The sequence below is a fragment of the Brassica oleracea genome, chromosome C1 (assembly GCF_000695525.1).
Source record: "Brassica oleracea var. oleracea cultivar TO1000 chromosome C1, BOL, whole genome shotgun sequence".
NCBI lineage: Eukaryota > Viridiplantae > Streptophyta > Magnoliopsida > Brassicales > Brassicaceae > Brassica > Brassica oleracea.
Genome location: NC_027748.1, coordinates 39,670,531 through 39,683,153, shown reverse-complemented (window position 1 = coordinate 39,683,153; position 12,623 = coordinate 39,670,531). Strand labels below are relative to the sequence as shown.

Sequence of the window (12,623 nt, the reverse complement as noted above, 5' to 3'; positions counted from 1 at the left end):
CCCCCCCCCCCCCACGCTACAAGGTCACCCGCAGTGACAGCATCCATGGCCACCTAAGATAAGAAGAAACATCAGTATGCTCATGAATCTAAGGGTATGAATGGTGACCAAGGAATGACGAGGAATAATGCATTCCTTAACGTTCCTAAAAAAAAAATCACCATTCACGAGGAATAGTTTTTCTTTCTCATTCCCTACCATTCTTTTTTTTGTAGAGAACCAAAGAAAAAAATCATTCTTTGTTAAATTTGAGATGGTACAACCATTCATTTTCATTCCTGCAATTTTTATTCCTCTATGTTTTTTTTATTCGTTCATTTTATTCCCAGAATGGTCACCAGTCGGACCCTAAGTATAAGTTGGCTTATAAGACCATGATTAACCCCAGTCGGGGTTCTTAGCTTCGGATAAGAGATATAAAAGCTGTCTTTTATCCGAAAAGTGTAAAAAAAAAAATGTCAAATTATGAGTTAAGAACCCGGGTTAAGAGACCGAGATTAATCATGCTCTAAAAGCCCAAATTAATGAGTACATTCAAATTTATGCGAAGCCCAAAACATGGGAACCCTAAATACGTAGAAGCATATATATGAGTGGTGAACCCTAATTTTATGTGGAGGACAAGACGCACACAGATATATAAATATATAATAAGTGTTTCTCTAGGCCTCCAAGCTCCCTCATTCTCGAGCCCCAAGACTCAAGCAAGTCGTAAGTTTCTCATTGTCAAATCTTAGTTTCTTTTCAAGGGGTTATGTTATGTATATCGATCTGTCTTTAGAAAATTTAACCTAGAATTTTTGGTGCATATAAATATGTTGGCATGAGTTGATTGCTTGCTTGCTTCGCAAAAGAAACAGAATATTAATTTTTTTTTAGCAGTGCAGAGATGAATAAAGCACCTTCAATGGATAAAGAATCAATGGTGGAGTTGAAGAAGAGATTCAAGAAGATGAGCGTGGTTCCAGATGAAAATAGTTTTTCTAATGCCATCCTCTCTCTCAAGGAACATCAGAAACCAGCCATAGTCATCAAGAATACTAGTTTCCCTGATGTCCGTTTTTTCTACTTGAGCAATCTTAGGCTCGCACGGCTATGCATTCAGGCTAAGCTCTCTACGGTTATCCGAGAGTTTACAATCATCAATGAACCTGCGTGCATAGACTTTTTCGAGCATTATTTCGATGACTTGGACCTTGCTCTAGCGCAGCTCAAGTATGCAACTCAACTGCTCATGAAAATCGCTAGGTATTTTATCCAGCTTATGGAAAAGGATGATTGTAATACACTGGACCGGTGCAAGTACCTGAAAGTGAATGCTATTGGGTGTATGTATACCGTTGCAATGAGATGCCTCCCTATTTTGGCTTATATCGAAAAGGTCAGGCAGCACATCCTGGCTCAGGACGATGATCCCACTCATGAGAATGCTCCTCCCTCACACATTGTCTTGGCTAAGGAAATTAAACTCCACAATCCCTCACACATCTGCCTTTGAGGTTGAAAAGGCTGCCGGCTTGGTTCATCCAGACACTTTGCGTTGGCTTGAAGAGTTGGAAGAGAAACATGGCTTTAGGATGCATGATGATTGTGCTCAAGAGCACCCATTAGCAGCATGAAAGCTCGTTTGCTCTGTTGAATAATTAATGTTTCTCGGCTTTTTGTTTTATTTATGCTCTGACATTAGGCTATGATTTTTGTGTTGGACCTCCTTGTGCTGCTTTTCTCTTCTGTCTTTTATCATAAGAACATATCTTCTCATATATTTTTTGTTTGAAACAATTTTTTTTTTTGAAGCACACATCTTCTCTGATATATATTTTTTTTTTCTATAGTACACACATTGATGTGGTCTGTTAAAAGTAGTATACAAGACCCAATCCTATTTTACAAGTTAACAATTACAATGAATCAAGTTATCCCCAGTAGCCGCTGCTGCTGGACAAGCTATCTCATCTTTTGAGAATCAGCTGTGTAGTATTGATAGATATGAGATTAAAGTTTTAGAGGTTTGGGACCTCATTGCTGAGGATGCAATGGAAAATGAAGCGAGATTTGAAGAGAAGGAATGGGAACTTGACCACATTGAGAACTTTTGCTCAGGCACCACCAGGTAACATTAATTAATCCATCTGCCTTGTCCTTCTGCATTTCAGCTTGGTCATGTATTTACTCATGTTTGTAGTTGATGGAAGATTTGGTAAATGAATCTAGAGAGAGAGAGGGAAGCTGCAGAGCTGGCTGCTATGGTTTTGACACATTACAAGCTAACCGTCTGAGACACAACCAAGTCTACAAAAAGGAAACAGCAGAAACATTCAGCATCAGAGCAATCTGAAATGACATGGGTAAGGCCAAATGACCCTAATCTCAAGTTTGAGATCACACCTGCGGATAGGGAAGAGGAGGAAAGAAGAGAAGCTAGTTGCAGAAGAGATAGAGATCATTGGTTGTTCACATTGGTATGATCCTTTCTTAACCTCAGGCCTTGATGATTCCTCATTAGCTTCAGAACTCTCAGACATATAGCAGTAAAGACCTTTTTGTAAAAGTTACACTGCATGTAGACGAAAATGCTGATTAATGCTGATGACCAGTTTTCTTAACCTTTTGCCTGTGTAAAGCAGATAGTGAAATGAGAAATCTGAACATTGAGAAAAACAAAGTTAATAGTATACACTACAGTTAAAAAAAGAAAATTAGTATACACTACAGTTTGAACATGTTCTCAGTGTATTCTAAACTTCTCTTAGGAAAACAAAATAAATGGTCAATGGAAAAAAAAAAGACATGGTGGTGCAGTTCTAGAAAGTTTGGTTATCAAAATAGATGAGCCACTCGTTGTAATCATCTAACCCTGGTTCAACCATTTGGCGACACAACTCATCATCTGATTTCCCACGGATTTCTAGAGAGTCTGGTTTGGTTATAGGAGGAGGAACCTTGCGATCTTCAAAAAGAGATTCTAGTGATTGTGGTGCATTCACCTCAAATCCAGATGCCATATCCTCCACCAAGATCTGCTCCAACTCCTCTTCCTGATTAAGCTTCTCGCTCTTAATAACGTTATTAGAGACTGATGAGGAGGACGAGGAGGAAGAACGGGACACTGAAGGAGCTTGATTGGTAACATCTGATGATGCTGATGAGTTTCTCTTTATCAATCGTTTCTTGAGATGAGTGTTCCACACATTCTTGATCTCGTTGTCTGTTCTTCCCAAGTGTGATGCTATCTTTGCCCACCTGATCAATCAGTGCACTCGTTATACTTCTTGCTTGTATATATACTTAAAGATGGAGGATGTTTTAAAACTAAGGAGACATGGGTTTACTTGTTTCCAAGAGTTTGGTGAAGGTGGATAATGGTATCTTCCTCCTCTTTGGTGAAGTTGCCTCGTTTGAGACCTGGTCTTAGATAGTTTACCCATCTTAAACGACAACTCTTTCCGCATCTCATCAATCCTATTTTGTTTAAGTTAAAACACACATTATTAATCATGAACACCAAAACTACATGCTTAACTTTTAAAAAGAGAAAATGAATATAAGAAACCGAGTTAATTAGTCAATTCAACAATACATAACATACATTGCATTGCGTCAAAAGCATATTTATGTATTTGATTATGATCTATTTGCCTTCCTCCAACATTCATAATTTTATTTAAATAATTAAATGAAGATTTCGTCAGATGGTGCATATGTATGGTGGAAGTTCAAGTTTCACCCATATCTTTACATAATTTTTTTTATTAAACCATCTATTAAAATTTTATCCCATCCTCCAGAAGAATATGCGTATGCCTATTCAACTACTAATTTTAAGGAAATAAAGGTAAAATATTGACGAACGTTACAGACTCCGTCATTGTAGTCAAACATCTCATTATTCCACAAACAAAAGTATTCAATATTCAATTTTATGAAAACACACTTGAAACGTATTCTAAATTTTTATCGTTTAAATTGTAGAAATTGTAACGAACCTATGAACATCGCTGACAACAACAAAAAAATCAGATTTATGTAAAAATCATGAAAATGAAAAAGAGAGAGATTTTTTTATCGAAAGAAAAAAAAAAGAGAGAGAGATTAATGAACATGCAATGTGATAGAGAAGACCTTTAACACACACAAACACAAAACAAAACAATTAAGACTTCCGTTAAGCCAAAGAGATGACAAAAGGACTGACCAGCGAGTTTAGGAATAGATCTCCAGTTGCGATGACCATTTTTGAGGATAAAAGCTTTGAGTATTTCACTTTCTTCATCACTCCATGGCCCTCTCTTGAGTATTTGGCTATGGTCACAGCAAGGTGCTTTTCCTTTCCCCATCACACTCACAAACACCGACTTTAATTTTTGGAGAATCTGATAAGAGATATTCATGTTTATATACACACATACACATGTACGTGTCAACATTGCATACAAAGGTTATAAGACCACAAGGGTCAATTAGTAGAATTTTATATCTATATCGCATATTTATTTTTTATTGAATTAATCATGAAGTCTCCTTTTTGTCATTATGTCCTGCCTTATACCCGTATATGGAAACGTTTGAATTTGAAAGATTTCTTTTTTGTTAACAAAATTTGTAAGATTTTATTCTAAAATGAGATTGTGTAAATAAGTATATATGTTTATAAATATAAGTTGTGTCCTCTCAAATCTCAATTGGTCAATAAATGGAATGAAAGTCCTATACTAATCTGTAAAAATATTTGACAAAATTAATAACACTAGTAAAAAACGGGGCCATAGCCACGAAAATGCCACGCGTATTTCGTGACAAAAACGCAAAAGCTACGATCCAACTACGAAATGGTACGAAAAAGAAAAACGTGGCAAATCGTAAATACGTAGCAAACCTTGCTACGAAATTGTTACGGATATATTCGTGGCAAGGGCTAGCCACGAAATTGTCACTAAATAATCGTGGGTATGCAATTCGTAGCAAACACTCCTACGTTTTGCTACGTTTTAATCGTGGCTATCGAGATTTATTATTAATATATATTAGTCGAATAGAAAAAAACAAATAAATTGATTGCCACGAAACTTATCGTAGAAAACCGTGGCAAGCCCACCGAAAAAATATCACACCAATCAAACCGTGGCAACTGAAGCCACGAAAATCATTCGTGGGAAATTTCGTGGCATATTTTCTCTGTGTAATCACATCCGTCTGGTTGGGAGCAGGAAAGATTCTTATAGGTTGCCACGAAAAGAAACGTAGCAAAATCGTAGCAATTTTCGTGGCATTTCGTAGCAAAAAGGGTAGCAATTTTCGTGGCATTTCGTAGCAAAAACGTGGCAATATTTTTCCTATATAAGCAAACGCATGAGAGTTCATTCACATTGCAACCAACTACCATAACAATTCACAATTCAAACGTGAGATCAGACGATTTGTCTAAAAAAAAAGAGTTTTCAATGTCTTATTATTTTCAAAATCGAGAGTGGATGGATCGACACATTGATCCAAGTACTAATAATGTTTCAAGAGAGTTTAGCGAAGGTGTTGAAGTTTTTATCGCCTTTGCCTCAAGTCAAAATTCCTTTTTGGAACGAAAAACCATGTTATGTCCTTGGGTAACATGTGGAAACAGAAAGCAACGTGATGTAAGAAGCGTATCTCGCCATCTTTACCGAGTTGGCTTCAAAAGTAATTATTATGTCTGGTCAAGCCATGGAGAAAGCTACTATGATGCTGGAAAATCATCGACATGAGGTAAATTTATGGGTATGGGAAATGAAGCAAGTTATGCAGAAGACGGCCCATATGGAGAGACCATTCTTGGAGGAGACTATGGGTCAACTGAAATACCAGAGAATTTGATGGAAGAACCCAATGAAGAGCAATATGAAGAAAGAGTGTTTGAATATTTTGAAGCCGCCAATCAACCACTATATGATGGATGTGTTGAAGGTATTTCTCAACTATACTTGGCATCTCGTTTAATGAAAGTAAAAACTGATCATAATTTGGCGGAGTCATGTATGAATGAGATATCACAAACTTTTAGAGATGTTTTGCCACAACCAAAATGGTGCTGGAGGTTGAGGAAGCTGTTGAAGAGATGTTGCAAGATGGATCTCCACTTGGCGACAGTCAAACTGACTCCACTGCTGCTTCAAATGTAAAGCGCTATCTTCTCAACCAAGAATACATCAAGGTCATCTCTTCTCTCATCCTCATTTTATTTATTTCATCTTACTGGTTGTCTTAGTTATTTATTGGAATTGAGACTGTCTTTGTTAATTATTGGAATTGAGACTGTCTATGTTAGTTATGGTGCTTGTGATTGTCTAAGTTAATTATTGGAATGAAGATTGTCTTAGTTAGTTAAGGTGCTTGACTGCTTGTAATTGAAAATGCTTTTGATTGTCTAAGTTAATTATTGGAATTGATCTATCTTAGTTATGGTGCTTGTGATTGGAATGCTTGCTTATGATTATTTTCCTGTCTTTTTGCAGAGAGGAAAGACAAAGAAGGGTACAATATATGGCCCTGGCAGTGTTCAGTACAAGAACAGCAGTCCCTCTGTGCCAATTCCTGTCTCACTGCAGCGCAACCTAGACGTGGATATGCGCATGTCTGGCTTCGAGACCACCATTTCTGAAGTCAAGGAAGACATTGCTGGAGTCAAGGAAGATTTCAGTGATTTGAAGGCAGAAATCAATGCTTTCAAGACTGAAGTAACCGGGGGGATGTCAGCTAGCCAAGCAACTCTCAACACTATTCTGCAAACTCTCCAATCTCAAGCTTCCACTCCTGCCTCAACTGCACAACCATCTCAGCCTCAAGCTCAGTCACAACCTCAAGGTCAGCCCCAAGCTCCAATTCAATCTCAACATCAGCCACAAGCTCAAGCTCAGTCTACGGCTCCACCACAACATCTCACGATCAATAACCCATCTGAGTTAGATAGGTGGTGCCAAGAACTTGGTATGTAAGGTTTTGGTCAGTTCATGTATTAAGCTACAATCTTTTGTCTACTTTGTTTCCTTATGTATTATCTTTTGAATGTTTAAAATTGCAATTTTTATGTAATATATTTCGGTTTCTATGACATTTTAGCTTTTAATTCGCATTTTGCTCATTTTATAGAAATTTCAAATTTGTATTTTATAATCGTGTTTAACTTTTTTTTTATAATTATTAAAACTAGCCATGAAAAAAATTGCAGCAAACCGTAGCTTATTGCTACATTACCTTTCGCATCAAACCGTAGCACATTTCCACGCAGGTTTCGTCTCAAATCGTAGCAAGTTTGCTACGAAATGTTTTGTAGCAACACGTGGCACTTTGCTACGTTTTTGACATGCGTCTTTTTTGCTACACTCGTATACATACGTTTTGCGTTTCATAGCATTTCGTGGTTTCTACTCTGTATAGCCACGAAAATTTGGTCATACCCACGAAAATTAACGTGGCTGTGGCCCTGTTTTTTACTAGTGTAACTTGCATTTCCTCAATAAATTTACACACGGTGATTAAAATAAAAATTAAAAAGATTTTAAGAAACTGTAGAGTATTTATCTAAAACCAAAATTGTGGAATACAGTGAAATAAATTATTAAATAGTTTGAAGAGAGGGAGAAAAAAATATAAGTGAAGTGAAGTGGAGAAGAGAAAAGATGGAGTAGAAGGAAATATATATAAGTGAAGTGGAGAAGAGAGAAGATAGAGTAGAATGCTAAGTTTGACACTAATACTTGTTACTTAATTTGTTTCGACTTTTCTAACACTACAAGAAACCGTTTCTATAACAACGAAGATTTACGAGGAAATTATTTCCTCATAAATTTACATGGCGTTTACAACGAAATTACGAGGAGTCCAAAATTTTTCGTAAACTCGATGTAACTTTACGACGAAACAGTTGCATCGTAAAGTCAATGTAAGTTTACGACAAAAGTAGGTGGAAAGATAAATTCGTCGTAACCGTTACATCGATATTACAACGAAACATGTTACCGTTATATTTAGGTGAAAACGTGTATTCTATGTGCTTTAACATAACTAATTTCGTTGTAAAGTGGTTGTAAGTTCATGTAAAATCGTTGTTATGTCCATGTAAAACATTCTTTGTAAAATCCATGTAAAACATTCCTTGTAAAATCGTTGTTATATTTCACCTACCAAACTCGAAAATTTCTCTATATATATGTCATTTCCCACAACTCTCTTCCTCACAACACACAAAAAAAAATCAGGAAAAAAAATTTTCAAAACAAAATCTAAGAAAAAAATGGTCGGTGGTGGTAGTATTTACGAGTTACGGAGTTGGATCAATTAATTTAAATTTTAATATTTAATTTTTTTTGTAGTTAGAGAAGACGGAAGTTTTACAATCTCTGTCTAAGCTATTCAAGATGACTCACGCCATATCCGACGAAGTTTTTGTGGATCTTGCATCTGAGAAACTCTTTCATGCAGTGGCTGCTCGGATTGAAAAAAAGGAGACGCAACTAACCCAGCAGTCTTCCTATGGATTACCCGTCACATTGACCACCAAAGAGGCCGACAGAATCTTCGAAGAGGTACAACTTAAAATTTTTGTTTACGTTATTTTTAATATTTTAACATAACTAACTATATTAATATATGTTTTAATTTTATAGGTGGCTCCTAAAAAGAAGGGACGAATAGTCGGCATAGGCTCTGTTAACGAAGTTGAAAGGACAACTTTGTCATACACTTCGAGATGGGATGAAGAGACTTCTCAGATGAAAGTTCGAATGGATAGCCAGCAGGTTCGTTTAGACTCTCTTGAGGATCTGCTAGACGTGATGGCGGTGAGAACCCCGACTATGCAGAGAATGTTGAGTGAGAGACGAGCCGCTCTTGGGTTGCCATCACGAAATCCCGAAGAGTCCGATCCAAACCGTCAATAGCAGAGCAACCCCACCGACTACTTCGACAATATGTAATTTTTTTTATATTTCTGTTTGTATTATGAATTTAAATATTGTATGACTTTTAAATGTTTTTTTAAAATATGTTTTTCATTTTCATATTTTGTTTTAAAATTTATAATATTTTAAATTTTGAATATTAAATATAAATTCAAATTTATTATATACTAATAATGATATAATAAGAATCGATGTAAACTCCTCGTAAACATTACATGGAGTTTACATCGAATGTTTACGAGTGATTAACATCAAAAGATTTACGAGGGTTTTACATTGAAATGTTTACGTGTTCTTTACAACGAAAATATTTACGTGTGCTTTACATCGAAATCATTATGTGGGCTTTACCCCGAAGTCTTACGTGTCGTTTACGATGAATACTTTCCCTGCACTTTACGAGCAATATATTTCGTCGTAAACATAACGAGTCGTTTACGATGGAACCTCCGTTACGACGGTCGTTTATCAACGAAACGTCTTTCGAGGTTAATTCGTCGTAACACCCCGTTTACGACGAATTTACAACGGATACTGCTCTCGTAAAAAATATGTTTTCTTGTAGAATAAGTATTTATCGTTGCTAAATTGGATATCATATTGTAGAGTTTTAATATTTACAAGTAAAGCATAAACTTTATAAATTATTATCTGATGACACAAATTAGAAAAATAATAAAATAATAACTTTTTAAAAATCCCGTATAAATATATTGTCTCATTAAAATTATAAATTATATTTGTCTCATTAAAATTATAAATAAATAATTAATAATTTATATGTATTACATTTTATATATGTACAAACAAACTATTACATTGTTTGTTTTATATTCACAATATAATTATCTTTACATTTTTCTAACATTAATATATTTTGATGAAATTTAGTAAAATTATATCTAAAACCACATTTAAACTCTATAAAAAAAATTTATATACACTAAATAATATAATAAAAAACAGTATGAATGTCGAATTTCAAAAATTCAATTAATGTATATACACAAAAATCAAATATTCTCTTATTTTAGAAAATATGTATTTAAAATATAAAAAAAATATTTTTTTTGTAAATTAATAACTCTATAAATTAATAAAATATTATAGTCCCAACATTATAATCTTATAGACTTTTTACTTATAAAAAAATAATTAGTACAAAATGTTATACGCATGGTTTGATATTATTCGTTAGATTTTTTCTAAAGTAAATAAAATAACTATGTTTTTTATTATTTATGTTGTGAATGAAAAAGAAATAATAACTAGACAGTAACAAAAATATTTTTGGGAAGCTCAAGTCTTAGAAAAGCCTTTTTATTGTAAGCAGGGGCAGACGTGGGTGAAGACGTGACGTGCTCCCGTCTCTTTTTTTTTCCTTGCATAATCTATACAACTTATGCAATGCTCCTCTAAACCTACAACTAAATATGATGAAATAAAAGGGTGAATTTGTGAGATGACTATAGTAGCAAAAGAATTAACAAAATAACCATAGCTTGGAAGGTGTGTCAATTTAGCACATCAATATACATTTTACTCCTTCAGAAGCGCGTGAGCGTTTGCATTTCAAACACAATAACCAAATACCATTCTACTTATACAAACGATATAGAATAGTCTGTTTCAAATATAAATACAACTATAGAAGATAATTAATTATATTAGTATTGTCTATTTGTAGAATTCAAAGTCATTTAAGCAATGTCTAATATGAAAAAGAATATTTATTCGTATAATAGATGTTTAAGTGTATAATATAGAATGTGAAAGAACAAAATTATTGATATAGTACAAATAATAAAAAATTATCATTCTATTATTTGTGGCCATATAGTATAATATGTAGAAGTATATAGGAAAAAAAGTCATTTGGGCAAAAATCTTAAAACTATGGTGAAAATAACAATCTGTCTTGAACAGTGTTTTTTTGGACCGCACAATGTTGGTATACTAGCAAAAAAAAAAACATTTATCTCTTCAGTTTCCATAGGCATATAGGATTAAAGATATGAGCAGATGTGTCCTAAGTTAAACAGTTCAACACATTAGATCCATTTATTTACCTAATTATCAAGAAAATGGAGTATAGAGAATGTAATTTCTTTGAGAGAGAGAGAGAGGGAGAGAGGGAAGGAGGGAGGGAGAGAGATATTGAATGCTTTGAAACAATTCTATTCTATGATACATAAATAGAATAAAATTTAAAAATAGAATATAATAGTGAGAGAGGGAAAGAGTGAGAGGAAGATAAAGAAAGATATAGGACTGAAACATATATGAAACGCAGAAAAAATAGAAATTGTATAGCTACAATTCTATTCTATTTTTTATAAATAGAATAGATTCGTATTATAACTGTATATATTTAATTTTATAAATATATGTTAGTTTTCAAATATTCAAAAATGTCATATAAAAAAAAATCTATGTTTTTTATAGACATATAAAAAATTTGAATATATAATTTTTAAACTTATAAAGTTAATTAAAAAGAAAAATGAAAGTGAGAAAAGATAATATAGTAAATATTATAGAAATATCATATCCATTTGATTGTAATGGGTATAGACTTAATTTTGTTGTTTGCTATAGTCATATCACCAAATTTTCCGAAATAAAATTATGTGCCCCCGACTAAATGGCATCTTACATCCGCCACTGACTGTAAGACGTAAACAAAAAAGCACAGGTATCTTTTGTTTCTTTAAAATTAAACGTACATATTTCGTTTAAGTAAATACAAACGAACTCTAATATCTTTTTTTATAAAATATTATTTAATAATTTGGAAATAATTGAAATAATTTTAAGTGTTTTTAAGTAGTAAATAATAGAACAAGCAAGTAATTTGCAATTAACTCGGTTTTGGATAAGTATTTAAAATAACAACGACTAGTCAAATGCCATATCCAAATTTTATTACTCGTACAAACTAAATCAAATAGAAAAGAATGCACAAAAAGATGGTATACTTAAAAGCAAGATTCCATCAGTGCTTACCCCTAATGCAAGAAACCTTCCAACACCAACTTGTACTATATTTCTTCATTCAACCAGACCAAATAAGAGGACGTGAGCTACACTACAAGAAAAAAGCGACATACCGAGAGAAAAAATCGTCGGTATGTCGTCGGAATAACGTTATTCCGACGACATACCGACGATTTTTTCTCTCGGTATGTCGCTTTTTTCTTGTAGTGTAGCTCACGTCCTCTTATTTGGTCTGGTTGAATGAAGAAATATAGTCGAATTTCCGAGGAAACTCCGGGGACCACCAGTTCGTCGGAAAGCTCCTCGGAATATACCGAGGGAGAACTTCCTCGGGATATTTCGATGGACTTTCCGATGGTCCAATCTTCGGAAGTTCCGACGAAATGTTCTTCGGAATTTTTATCGGGAATTTCCGAGGGACAGAGCCCTAGGAATCCGTTCCTCAGAAATTCCCGAGGAATGAGTCCCTCGGTATATTCCGAGGAAGAAGTCCCTCGGTATATTCCGAGGAAATGTTCCTCAGAAATTTCCGAGGGTTCATTTCCTCGGAATTTAAAAAAAAAATATTTTTTTTTTTAAAAATAAATTTTCTGAAATTTAAATTCAAAAATATAATATTAAAATTAAAATTAAAAACATATTAGATAATATTCAAAGTTGTACAAATAAAAATAAAACATTCCGAGTTTTTGAAAA

At 34.0% G+C, this 12,623-nt stretch overlaps 2 protein-coding genes across 3 annotated transcripts; one reads left to right on the top strand and one right to left on the bottom strand.

The window, feature by feature from the left end:
* The first annotated feature begins 630 nt into the window (after positions 1–630).
* Positions 631–1,763, top strand: LOC106301158 (nucleolar GTP-binding protein 1). Of its 2 annotated transcripts, none has more exons than XM_013737499.1 (2): positions 631–711; positions 883–1,763. In XM_013737499.1, exon 2 carries the CDS (start codon positions 890–892, stop codon positions 1,496–1,498), a length of 609 nt encoding a protein of 202 aa, XP_013592953.1. In that variant the 5' UTR covers positions 631–711; positions 883–889; the 3' UTR covers positions 1,499–1,763. The 2 variants fall into 2 exon arrangements, with proteins under 2 accessions (XP_013592953.1, XP_013592962.1); XM_013737508.1 differs by having other exon boundaries at positions 880–1,763.
* A 952-nt stretch (positions 1,764–2,715) lies between these two features.
* LOC106301834 (myb-related protein Myb4-like) lies at positions 2,716–4,391 on the bottom strand. The gene is made up of 3 exons (XM_013738319.1): positions 4,196–4,391; positions 3,333–3,462; positions 2,716–3,243 (listed from the first exon to the last, which is right to left on the bottom strand). The coding sequence occupies exons 1-3, from the start codon at positions 4,389–4,391 to the stop codon at positions 2,805–2,807; spliced, it is 765 nt and encodes a 254-aa protein (XP_013593773.1). The 3' UTR covers positions 2,716–2,804.
* Positions 4,392–12,623: the final 8,232 nt, after the last annotated feature.

Coding starts and splice junctions, on each gene's coding strand:
- LOC106301158 (XM_013737499.1), top strand. CDS start 890: ATGAATAAAGCACCTTCAATGGATAAAGAATCAATGGTGGAGTTGAAG.
- LOC106301834 (XM_013738319.1), bottom strand. CDS start 4,391: ATGAATATCTCTTATCAGATTCTCCAAAAATTAAAGTCGGTGTTTGTG. Junction 3,463..4,195: donor ATCTATTCCTAAACTCGCTG/GTCAGTCCTTTT, acceptor TAAACAAAATAG/GATTGATGAGATGCGGAAAG. Junction 3,244..3,332: donor CACCAAACTCTTGGAAACAA/GTAAACCCATGT, acceptor CTGATTGATCAG/GTGGGCAAAGATAGCATCAC.